The following is a 12,670-nucleotide window of genomic DNA, read 5'->3' on the forward strand; positions in this document are numbered from 1 at the left end:
AAGTGTAATGTTAATATGACAAATGAAGCTCTGCCTTCTAATTCAGGAGCCAATCAGCGATCGCTACAGACTGACAATTCTCCGGGGAAGGGGCTTGGACTAGACGTAAATTTCTGCAGATTTTGTGTGATTCAAACATTTAGAAATGAAACTAAAGAGATAGTTGTTGATTCATTTTATTGGTGATTCCTCATATGAAATTTAAAAGTAAGCTTGGCAAGCAATTCTGGAGAATTTGACATTTTTCCATTCACACAGAATGCCTGAGCATGCTGCCTGAGAGGTGTTTCAAAGATGGCCGCTAAGTGAAATGACTTGCCTTAAAGTGAATTTAATACAGTACAGTACCATGACTGCCACTAAGCTTGCGATGTGTTTATATTCAATTATTAATATCTATATAAGCTGTATTGCTACATACCATATAATTTACAAACATGTGCATACTATGAAATACTGTCAAATTTAATGTTGATCCTATATTCATATTCAATATACTGCTGAGCCATGTACTGCTAAAATTCTACTTGTACTGGTTTTCAGATTTCAGATTCAAATTAGTATAAAGAAAAGAAACAAAAAACACTTTAATCTGTACCTTTTTGATGATATTCATGTTCTCTGGTGGCACATCTCTTCGTCCCAGTGAATACGGCGCCCACTGGCTACTCGGGGACATGACCTCTTGTCCATTATCTAAAATATTGCTCTGTTGTGAAGGTGTCTGAAAGAATATAGTATTGTCAGCAAGCAGAATTCAAAAATGACACTGTCAGAAAAAAAAGAATATCGATCCGGGACTCGCAAAACTGAAAGTACTGGCTATGGTTATTGATCTGTATCCCATTCAGATGCTTTCGAACACGTCAATGCTAAAAAGCTCTTGGCTCTGTTACTAGCGTTGTTTATTTTGTGTCCAGGTTATTAAAGGAACTATAATTAGATAATGATGCAAAACAAAATCTGTTCTAAAAGCTTTTTGCATGGCAAGATTCCCCATCTTGGGAGTTGGATTTAGGCCTGTTGCACAAATCTGTTTTTTGTGACTATCCAGAAAAGCTGGAGTTTACTGTAGTTTGAGCAAACTAACAAACTTTTTTAGAGGAGCTCATTCCAGTGGCAGCTTGTGTTATAATATATTATATTATAATATGTTATATTATATTTATTTTATAGGAATCATTATACATTATTTACATTATTGTATTCTGTGTTACAGAGCAAAACTTAACCTTTAAAGTTCAAGTGAATTACACTTTTCAGTTGATAAATGTATAGACACAAATAAAAGCTTCAAAATATATCAAGCTTTTTAAATGACCCAGCTTTTTAAAGGCATTTTTTTTTAAAAACAATCATTTTAAGTACAATTACTTAATCTTCAGAGTTATTAATGCTCCTTGGTTACTGGTAAACAGTAAACAGACACCAAAATGAAACATTTGATTTTTAATCCATAAAAGAAAGTCCAAAATCATTTTTACCCAAAGGCTGTTTATATATTTAATTTAGTTAATGCACAGAATGCTTATTTATATGCATAAACAGTGTTTAAAAATACATTCAAGTCTATATATTTATTTATTATGGAAATTGAAGATTGAAAATATCTTTTTGAAAATACTGATTTTTTTAGCAGACGTCAGTAACAACCAAAGTAATCCATACATAAAAAGAAAAAGAAAACAAATTAGTTTAAAAATAAATAAAATTATAAATGTTGACTATTAATTATAGTTATCCTAAAACTATTGAACAACAGCCTTTCTTGACAATGTTTTAAAATGTTTTTGATTCACTTCAAATGTTATTTGCAATATTCAGTTAAAGTCAGAGTTATTGGCCCCACTTTGATTTTTTTTTCTTTTTTAAATATTTCACAAATGATGTTTAACAGAGCAAAGAAATTTCTCAGTATGTCTGATAATATATTTTATTCTGAAGAAAGTCTTATTTGTTTATTTTGGCTGGAATAATTTTTTAAAAACCATTTTAAGGTCAAATTATTAGCCCCTTTAAGCTATATATTTTTTTTTTCGTTAGTCTACAGAACAAACCATCGTTATACAATAACTTGCCTAATTTCCCTAACCTGCCTAGTTAACCTAATTAACCTAGTTAAGCCTTTAATTGTCACTTTGAGCCAGGGGGGTGTCCAAACTTGGTGCTGGAGGGCTGGTGTCCTGCATAGTTTAGCTCCAACTTCATTCAACACACCTCCCTGGAAGTTTCTAGTATACTTATAGTAGAAACAGCTTAATTAGCTAGTGTCTGATTGGGGTTGGAACTAAACTCTGCAAGACACTGGCCCTCCAGGACTGAGTTTGGACATGCCTGCTGTATAGAAGTGTCTTGAAAAATATCTAGTCAAATATTATTTACTGTCATCTTGGCAAAGATAAAAGCAATCAGTTATTAGAAATGAGTTATTAAAACTATTATGTTTGAAAATGTGCTGAAAAAATCTTCTCTCTATTAAACAGAAATTAGGGGAAAAAATAAACAGGGGGGCTAAAAATTTTGACTTTAACTGTATATGCATATATAGGAGGCATTTTGATATTTGAGGCACAGAGTTTTATGTTTTTTGCAGGTTAATGAACTGCATGCACAGATTTAATACAATCGACAGTGTATCAAAGGGATATTTCACCCAAAATAGAACATTTCATCATTATTTACATTAAATAACTTACATTGTTTAAATGACTTTCTAATGCTAAACAAAAAGGAAGATATTTTAAGAATATCTGGAAGATATTTGGAAGAATGTCAATGACCAAACAGATCTTTCCATACATGTACTACCATAGTTGAAAATATATATACTATGGTAGTAAATGGGTTTCAACATCAATTTCAAATATGTACACTGAAAAAAATGAATTCTGCAAAACTGTTGCAAACAATTTATGTGGGTTAAATTTAAACAAACAAAAATTACTTTTAGTAATGTTCAACTTAATTTGTTTGTTTAAATTCAGCCCAATTAAATTGCTTTCAGCCACTTAACTTTTTTTTTTAAGGAATCATCTCTTTCAGTGTACCTTTTTGGTTCAGCAGAACAAAGAAAGGTATATGAGATTGGAACAACCTTAATTGACTACATTATAAAGGCCTTTCATCAATGCATCTCTGCAGTTGGTCACAGATCGCTTTGTTCTGTGAGTTTAGGACAGAAAAAGACTGTAGTGCATAGACCAAACACATAGACCAAAGACTGAGCACATGCAACAGAAAACACCTATATATGTTTAACATCACAGTGAGAGACAGAGTCTAGCCTGAAACTGGTGAAGTGTTAGATTGCTGTTAATCTGGGAAGTGTGTCAGATGGTCGATCTTCTAGTGGTAGGCTATTATAGTGTACAACAAAAATGTGTCAAAATGGTCGAATTACCACTTATTCTGGAAGCTAAAGCAGAAGCCGCTCAAAAGAGAGAGATCTACGAGGAAGATTTTCAACTAGGAGATGTTACTTGTGTACTCAATATCTTCTTCATGCTGAAACTGGGGCTGAAGTCGCTTTATACTCACATTTGGTAGAGGTAGCCACTGAGTTGTTTGGTTTTCATGCTTTGTGTTATTGTAAAAGTTTATTGTCATGCTTCTGCTGGCATGCGGTGCAGCATAGCCTCCAGAGTACAGCATGCCGAAGTTTACTGTGTTGTGCTTAAGGACAGCGCTCTGATTGGAGGGAAACAACCACATGACATGAGTGAATGGGTGGAGCCACACAGAAAGGTCAAACGTTGTGGCTGGGGTTACACTGGACTGCACACTGCTGTAACAGAGTGAACAAGCTTGACAAACAGAACAACAACAGTACGTCATTACTGCCGACACGACACATTAGTGATACACAGCGGTTACAGTTAATATTAATAGCAGCAGTGTGGGACTATTTTACGTCAACGATGAGGTATGCTGTATTACTGTATTCCACTTACACAGAAACAAAGGCTCACCACCAAGGTTGCATGTACGCAAGTGGGTGAATCTCAGGAAAGAAACACGAGGGTGGTTTTTCACCCCAATAACAATAAAAATTAATCTATGTTTTGCAGAAAGATTTTGAAGGCATTTAAGGACATCTTATTGTTCTTTTGTAAAAAAAAAAAAAAACACTATTGTAAGGCGAAAAAAATAGTACTTAAATGCAGTGGTGTAAAGTGACAAATTACAAATACTCAAACTACTGTAATTGAGTAGTTTTTCTCAGAAATTGTAATTTACTAAGTAGTTTTAAAAATGTGTACTTTTACTTTCCCTTGAGTACATTTCGGTACTTTTACTCCACTACTTTCCTTTAACCTGCAGTCACTACTTTATTTTTTCTTGTTTATGGAGATAGAAAAATCAGACCTGCGATTCCTGTCCAATCAAATCACACAAAGAAGATAAATCGCATCATAATGAACAACTTCAAGACATGGACGATTTATAAATGCAGCAAACTGTTTGGAATCATCAAAAGTGTCCAAGAAGATGTCCAAAATCCATTGTGGCGACGTTGCATTTTGTTTGAAAAAGAAAATCGCTTGACGTCAGAACTCAATGTCAGGCTGATGTCAATGTCAAACAACCAACCTAAGTTCAACCAAATATTAATTTCTGATGATGTTACAGCTTGACGTTGTGTCAATGTTACTACTATAACGTCTATCAGACATTGGATTTTGGTTGCCATACCTGATGAATAAATGTCAGTATTTGACATCAATATGATGTTGGTTTAAGATGTTGGCTTGACGTTGGATTTTAGTTACTTTTTACACAACCTAATATTAACCAAACATCAACCTCATTTGACATTATTGGAAATGTAAATAACTTTGTCCTTAGACGCTGGCAAGACATTGAATTTTGGTCAGCTGACATCACAACCTAACCTAATATTAACGTCTTATGACGTTGTGTCTCTGCTGGGCAATAACTAAATGCACTACAGAATGTTACGTTTACACACATTCACAAATTACATGTAAATGCATCAGCTTTTTACAGCGTAATGCTCACTACTTACTACTCTTGAGTACTTTTACAACAGCTACTTTTTACTCATACTTTGAGTAATTTTTACAACAGACACTTTTACATTACTTGCTCTACATTTTTGGCAAGTAACAGTACTTTTACTTAAGTATGATTTGTCAGTACTCTTTCCACCACTGCTTAAATTAAAACATATATATAAACAAATAAAGATATTTTAAAAATCTTGTTTTAGCATAAATTTCTTTAATAAATGTCATAAATAAATTACATACAGAAATCAAAACATTAATTATCCTTAAAAATAACCTTCATCTTCATTTTGCAACATATAGTTTCTTTTTCTTTTGATTTTGGGGTGAGATATGTCCCAGGCAATTCTTGATGGTTTACATGAGATTCACCCAACAGTTCTTGTGTCTATACACTAAAAAGTGGTCTTTATTTAAGACTTGCCTCTAGTATGTAAAACAAAAAATTCTTATTAATTCAGTTCATTTCATGTAATAGTAAAAATGCCTTATTAGTAGTATTTACATAAGACCAAACTGCACGTATTTTATAAATTGAAATTTCTTACTGAAATCTCAATAAATAACAAGCACCTACTCTAAAATTTATATAATATAAAAATGTAATATCATAAGACAAAACAAATGGATGATTTATTTATTACCTTAAAGCATAGGTCTCAAATTCAATTCCTGGAGGGCCGCAGCTCTGCACAGTTTTGCTCCAACCCTGATCAGACACAGCTGATCCAAACAGTGAAAGTGTTCATGACTTTTGACTTTTGAGCACCTCGATTATTTGGATCAGCTGTGTTTGATCAGGGTTGAAGCAAAACTGTGCAGACCCAGCAGCCCTCCAGGAATTGAGTTTGAGACCTATGCCTTAAAAGGATAGTTCACCCAAAAATGAAATTTCTGTCATCGTTTACTCCCCCTTTTTTGTTTCAAACTTTATAAGTTTCTTTCTTCTGTGAAACACAAAAAAATATATATATTTTAATAATTGCAACCATTGATTTCCTTAGTATTTGCTTTTCCAAATATGGAAGTTAATGGTTGCAGATTTTTAGCTTTCCTTTTGTGAAGAAAGAAAGTCATAAAGTTTTGGAACCACTTGAGGGTGAGTAGATATAGTTCATTTTTGGGTGAACTATCCCTTTAAATACTAAGGCTATATAAAGTTCAAGCTAACAAACTTCGTTGTATAAAAAAATAAAGCAAAACTTCCTTACTCACCCGGTCTAGTCTCTTCGCTTCTATGTGTCTAAGCAGCTGCTGTCTCCAGTCTACTGGCATTTTGGAGGTCAGGTCCTCTTGTTTCTGAGGGACAGGTCTCAGGTTCATGTCGGCTTCAGGGCTTTTCTCAGTGCATGTACTAAGATTGTAATCTGAAGGCAATTTCTCTAGAAGAGCAGCCATTGTGGGCCGGGCAGACACTGGCCTTGCCTGAGATGCCCCGTATGTCTCTGTGCTGTAGCTCCGTGCAGACAGGGGGCGACGTTGTGTCAGACTCTTGGTGGGATAACCCATGATGGGCTTTTTGGGTTCTTGATAAGATGAGTAATCTTCATCATACCTACCATTCCTCTTGTGGAACTGAGTGTCAGCCATGGTAGACAAGCTGTTCTGTTGCTCCAGCATGCTCTTTATTTGTTGAGGTCTGCTGTAGTGCTCTGCCAGCTGGAGTTCATGGTTCTCAGCCACTCTGCGGAACAGCGCCATCTCCGTCGAACTTACTAAAGAGTCCGCTCGCCTCAGGAAACCCGGCCTGGAGCGTTGGGGCTGGACAGAGAGTTGTTGATTGTGAGAATCATCAGTGGCATTCGGAGCAAATGAAAAGACTTGTTCCATCTGCGGATAACCTCGATAGCCTCTTGGACTGACTAGTTCCTTTGGCAAAGTCTTCCCAGGCTGGTTCACATATTCAGGGGTGTTGGGGAATGGTGGAGGAACCCTCCTCTCTGCTTTCAAAACATCCATGGCTCCTTGTGGGTTGAAGCTTTGGTCAAAATGGTAAACTTTCTTTGGGATGGCGGGCTTCTGCTGCTGAGAGCTTTTATTCAAACCGTAGCCATCCAGATCATCATCCAGCATTGGTGCTGACTGGCTCCTGGACATGCTCTGTTCTAGAGGTATAGGAAAGTCTGCTCGATCAACACTTCCCTGATTTTCTATGCTAGAACTATAGCTGTCCATAGGGATGCTATAGACCTTGTATGACCCAGTATCGATTTCATCTATGCTCTGGGATTTCTTAAATTTTGCTTTTACCTCCTTCATCATTGGTGAAAGTCTTTCAGAACTTTTGCTAAGAACCATAGTGTTTCCCTTATTTGGTTCTTTCCCAACCTGGATGTGCGTATAAACGTTGGGATGACCTCGTCCCGTCCCTGAGTCTGTAGAGTCCAGAAACCCCCAGGCTCCAGTTGAGGGGAAAGTGCCGGGTATTTCTCCCATCTCCTGCTCAAAGTCCTTACGGTCAGGATTAGGGCTGTTGGCTGGGGTAATTTCCAACTTGGAAGGGAAAGCTGTCCTGTCCTCAAAAGGACTGGGAGTCCTTGTCCAGTTTTGCCAGGGGTTTGAAGGAGCAGGCACTTCAGTGTCAGGGGTGTTGCGAACTGTGTGGAAAGTTTGTTGTGTCTGATCGAGCTCTAGGGGAACTCCAACGATGCGGTCTTGTCTCATGAGAGGCCGTCGCCCATGTGCTGTCGATGCACTCCGGGGCTTTGAGCCTAGCATGGGGTTTCCAGCACTGCTGCTCGGAGTGTCAAGAGGCATCTCCTCGGCAACAAAACCTGTGTTATCATAGTGGGGGGCATCGTTCCAGCTGTCGAAGGTGTCGCTGAGTGGCCGCCTCTCACCTCGCTGCTGCAGCGTGCTGGAAGGAGGTGTTTCCCTCTGGCTCAGAAGAGGCTTGGTTTCAATGGGCTTTGGGAAAGACTGAGCCAGCCTGTTGATGTATTTAGACAAATACATTTGATCAGTGCACTACATAGAAAAAATTCTGTACACAAGAACATTGCCATGGACTAAACATGACATCAAAACAACAACAAAAAAAATTTACTCAGAAGACAATGCTTTTCAGTACACAACACTAACTGCAGGCATAGGCCTCGTTTACACTAATACATTTTAGTTTTAAACGCAAAATTTTGCTATGTTTACGCCTTCCATCGACACTACCCCAAAGTTTTCTAGCTCTGCAAACGGAGCTTTTTGAAAATGATGAAGAGGTCATTTTCATTTTAAAATGCTGCCCCTCTGTTTCAGTGTGGATGGGGAAAAAAAGGGAGACATCAGAAAATGGAGATTTTGATTAGAGATTTTTCCTCATTATCAAGTGCACAAATTTCAGACTTGCTCCCATTCCTTAAGTTCATACTTCACAAGTTTAATATGGAAAACAAACTCCCAAGGACACTTCGGGTAAATCTTTAAAGCGACTGTGTAGACTACTTTATTTCTCTATGTTGTTTCACTCATCTTAACAATAAAATGAAAACATGATATAAGGAACTGCCTATTTTTGTTGTGATATTAAATTAACTGACAATAAAAATGTTGAAGCGTCATATTTATATGACCATCATTTTTACTGGATGCAAATTTATAACCAAACGCAGCCTAAAACATAAATCCTTACTTTCATTTTCACTGAAAAAAACAAAACATACCCTGTCTATTTTGCAGATTATCAGTTTTAATAATCAATGATGGCCATTATAAAAGTATAATGTACAATAAGTTTGTACAATAGAGCAAATAAAGGCATTCAATCAGTCAAATGTGCAGAATCAGTGTACATGATTACATAAATCAAAATATTAACTTAAATTTGCGCTCAGCCAAAACAAGTTACCTGAGAACAAGTAATAGATTCAAAAGACCCTTAGATAGAGACAAGATGAATTAAATATCATGTGTACCAACTATAGTGAGATAAGATCCAGCAGAAGATCCTTAATGAACTGTTCGATGTGTGCTGCTCTCATCTGGGGAGGTGTGCTCAAAGCACCCACTAACTGCCTGGAGCTCAGACGTGCACATACAATGCAGCACATATTAGTGTGTGTGTGTGTGTGTGTGTGTGTGTGTGTGTGTGTGTGTGTGTGTGTGTGTGTGTGTGTGCACGTTATATGTGTTTTTAGCAAAACGCCAGAGTGGACGAGGATCGTTTACGCGTTTTCGTTCTAAAAAGCTGTTTTAAAGCTAAAACGATTAGTGTAAACAGGGCCAAAGTATCCCTTAAAGTAGGGATCACCAAGTTCATTCCTGGAGGGCCGGTTCCTGCAGAGTTTTGCACTAAACCATATCAAACACATCTGAACAAGCTAAATAATAGTAGGTAAACTAGAAACTTTCAGGTAGGTGTTTTGAAGCAAGTTGGGCCTAAACTCTCTATAACACGGCCCTCCAGAAATCCTTACAAAAAAACAGCCCACTTGGAACAAAATTATATAATTATTCAGAGCAACCCCAATGAGGTTGTTAATTTGATTATAGATTTATGGATTCTGAAATTTGCCATGCATATTTGTAATGAGGCAACAAACACATGTAAACTACTGAGTATGTGTTTAATGCATGTTTATGCATCGTGCCAAATTACTCATCTTTTACTGTGATTTTTCTATAATGAAAAGATGCAAATAAACTTCAAAAACTAATCTGTTTACATGGACTATGATATTAACACCTGCCTGTATTTTTATATATGTTAAAACTTCAAAATACAATACTAAAAACATTTCTGTTGGTCCCTTTAGTCAATTACAATTGTAATTCAGCCTATATTTCATCCAAAACACAACTCTGGAGCAAACTAAAATATCTTTTTAACAAATGAAGTATGATTATTTTGCACATGTGTATTTCAGAATACATTATGCTGTGGGTGTGTCTGTGTTTGTAGGTATAGAGGTGAATGTGTGAGAGTAGGCACTGACATAAGCTGTGATGCGTCAGAGCAGAACTCATTAACATTCACAACCATTCCAAATATGGTAAAAACCGAGCTTTTTATTGTAGGGAATTTGACTATTCCTGACATAAAGACCATATAAGAGTTTTTTTAGTTTTACTTACCTAAGCCATACAGTATACCAATTTTAAAGGTATCACAGAATAATTGATCATTGAATCAATGCACTCTAAGGCACCTTTAAAACTAGTATTTTTAATTTAATAAGGCAGTAAACATTGGATTCTCGGCATAAAGGCATACTTTTGCAACCTAATGCATATCACTAAAACTTTGTGTATCATTATATATTAAAATAATTATTTTTCATAACAGTGCATGATTTTTGGAACTGGTTTAAATAGTTGTGTTATGTTTTAAACATTGGTTATCTGCTGAAATCGCTACTGCCAGCTTATACAAGCAACACAATGTCACATTTTGGCCACCCAAAAGTCAGAGAGCTAGACCATCTGATCAACTGTCATGTCAGATCAGTGCACAGATGGTCTATTAGTTTATATAAATGAACAGTGGCAGTGATTAAATTCTTGCCAACCTGTTGGTCCAGTGAGTCTGTGATGACCCCTCTTTCCCAGATGTTTGCAGATTACCGACATTTCCAGGTGGGTTGGAGGAGCCAGATGATCCCTGGGAGGGTGAGTAGTCTGAATAAGTGGCAGATGATCCGCTGTTGTTCAAACAATGCATTTTGTCTGGTTCAGACTCATCTGTTGACTCTAAAATGCATTTTGAAATGAAGGTGAAGATAATACAAAGAAGTTATGTATATGCAAGAACAATAATAATAATAATAAAAAATAAATTATTGCGTTTCCCCTAACTATATTTACAGTGTTCCCCAGTGCAATTATGCTATATATAAAACTTTATTATATGTCAAAGATATAGCTTTATTAATAAAGAAAAAAATAATGAGGGGGTTGTTGGAAAAAAATAGAACTAGCATAAGGTTAAAATAAAAAAAAAGTTAAAGAAAACATGACACCAAAACCTTAGCAAATTGTAATGTATCTAAGAAATGGACTTTCACTTGGTTTCTTAATCTTACTAACCTTTCTTTTCCTTGCCCAGTAACACAACTTTTGGTTTGTACATTGGTGGCTCTACCAAAGTTGGTCTCATGTCAGAGATTCGGATATCATTTGGGGAGCCTCCCATGGAGTCCTGGAAACATAAGTGTCAAATTCGCAGTGAATTAAACACTAGACAAAAGGATTGAAAAACAAGGGGAGTGGGGTGAGCTTTTCCTGCAATCAAATTTTAATCTTTCACTTAAATACCAAGCAAATAAATAACTTATACTCAAACACATTAGTTGACATTTCTAATCCAATTTAGGGTCACAATGTCAATAAATGCATTCTCAAAAGTCAACATATCAAATTACATGAACTTTTGCTTTACTAACAGGAAAATTTTGGCTGTATAAAAATCTGTTTGCTGAGTTGCATATTACATAAAACTCTATTAGAGCTAAAACAATACATAATGACAGCATTAAGTTAAGTGATTGCAGTTTAAAAAAAAAAGTTAACATGTAAAATTATTTTGCTTAAAGCATATTAACATAGCTATGCATATTTAGGTTGTATGAAGTAATTAATTTATTGGAAAAAGCTTAAACACTTCCCGTATTATATTACAGTAACTGTTTAATGATTTCAAAACGCAAACACTGTCCCCAAATGACCTCAAAGTTAAACAAAGCTGAGAAATATATTGGAAGTAATGGAGTGTGAACTCACACCTCAACATCAAGTTGAGAGATTCATCATTAGCAATATACAGACTGTTATGATTCATAGGCCTTGTCCTGACTTGTCTGGTCAAATCCCCAAGGAGCAAATCAGTATCTTCCAGCTTTCTCACTGCTGTCTATGGCAAAACTCACACCTCTCAGACCTGACTGTACATCAGCAGGCTGGCTCACACAACCGGCAGCAGAGCAAGGCAGAAAAAAATGCATATCAGAATAGCGTTTGAGCCGCCTTTCCCCTTCTCTGCTTCTTTTTTTCTTCATCTCCGCCTCACAACGGGTCAAAAGAAATGTGACTGTGTAAAGTAATGCGAATGGCTAATGCTTTTATACTTGTAGCAAATGAATTGTGAACGGAATTCAGCATGGGGGCCATTTGATGCATGTTGTGCAGTGTTCGAATTATATCACAGACTGCAGGGGGGTGGGGGTGGGGGGTAGTATTTGGAATATAAGAGCTTTTATACAGCACATTACCAATCAAAAATCTGGGTTCATGTGTAAATAAATTTCACTCTTATTAAGCAAAAATGCCTTCAGTTGATAAATGATGTTACAAAATGTTTATGTTTCAAATCAATTCTGTTCTTTTGAAACTTGATATTTAGCAGCAGAAATGTTTTCAACAGAGATTATAAAATTCATTGTATATTTATGTAGAATATAGATTTGAAAGTTAAAACAAGCATGAAGTCTAAAAAGTGAAAGAATTTTGTAGTAAAGAGTGTCGTGTAAACAGTGCTGTGTTCTCTCAAATTCAATGTATTGTAGGGCTTTGACTGGAATTAGATGGGGTCTTGGTTCTCTCTAAGGCTGGATATACACTGTGCGATTTCAGCAAGTTACTGTACCTACTGTATGGAAAGATTACATGCAACGTAAAGCCAAAGCTCAGGTCACCCCCTTCTTTTCCTTTTTCCA

At 36.2% G+C, this 12,670-nt stretch overlaps 1 protein-coding gene across 50 annotated transcripts in view; it reads right to left on the reverse strand.

Annotated features, from left to right (window-relative positions):
* Nucleotides 1-12,670, reverse strand: part of lrrc7 (leucine rich repeat containing 7) — a 246,823-nt gene that overhangs the window by 16,124 nt on the left and 218,029 nt on the right. For 28 of the 50 annotated variants that reach the window (XM_073954196.1, XM_073954226.1, XM_073954200.1 and 25 more), the window contains 5 exons: nt 11,046-11,157; nt 10,529-10,709; nt 6,243-7,956; nt 3,538-3,687; nt 599-724 (listed from right to left, as the gene is read on the reverse strand). In XM_073954196.1, the coding sequence (XP_073810297.1) occupies nt 599-724; nt 3,538-3,687; nt 6,243-7,956; nt 10,529-10,709; nt 11,046-11,157 (2,283 nt within the window). The remainder of the gene's footprint in view (nt 1-598; nt 725-3,537; nt 3,688-6,242; nt 7,957-10,528; nt 10,710-11,045; nt 11,158-12,670) is intronic. The other 22 variants (XM_073954237.1, XM_073954223.1, XM_073954232.1 and 19 more) reach the window with 1 other exon arrangement.

Source organism: Danio rerio, chromosome 6 (assembly GCF_049306965.1).
Source record: "Danio rerio strain Tuebingen ecotype United States chromosome 6, GRCz12tu, whole genome shotgun sequence".
Classification (NCBI taxonomy): Eukaryota; Metazoa; Chordata; class Actinopteri; order Cypriniformes; family Danionidae; genus Danio; species Danio rerio.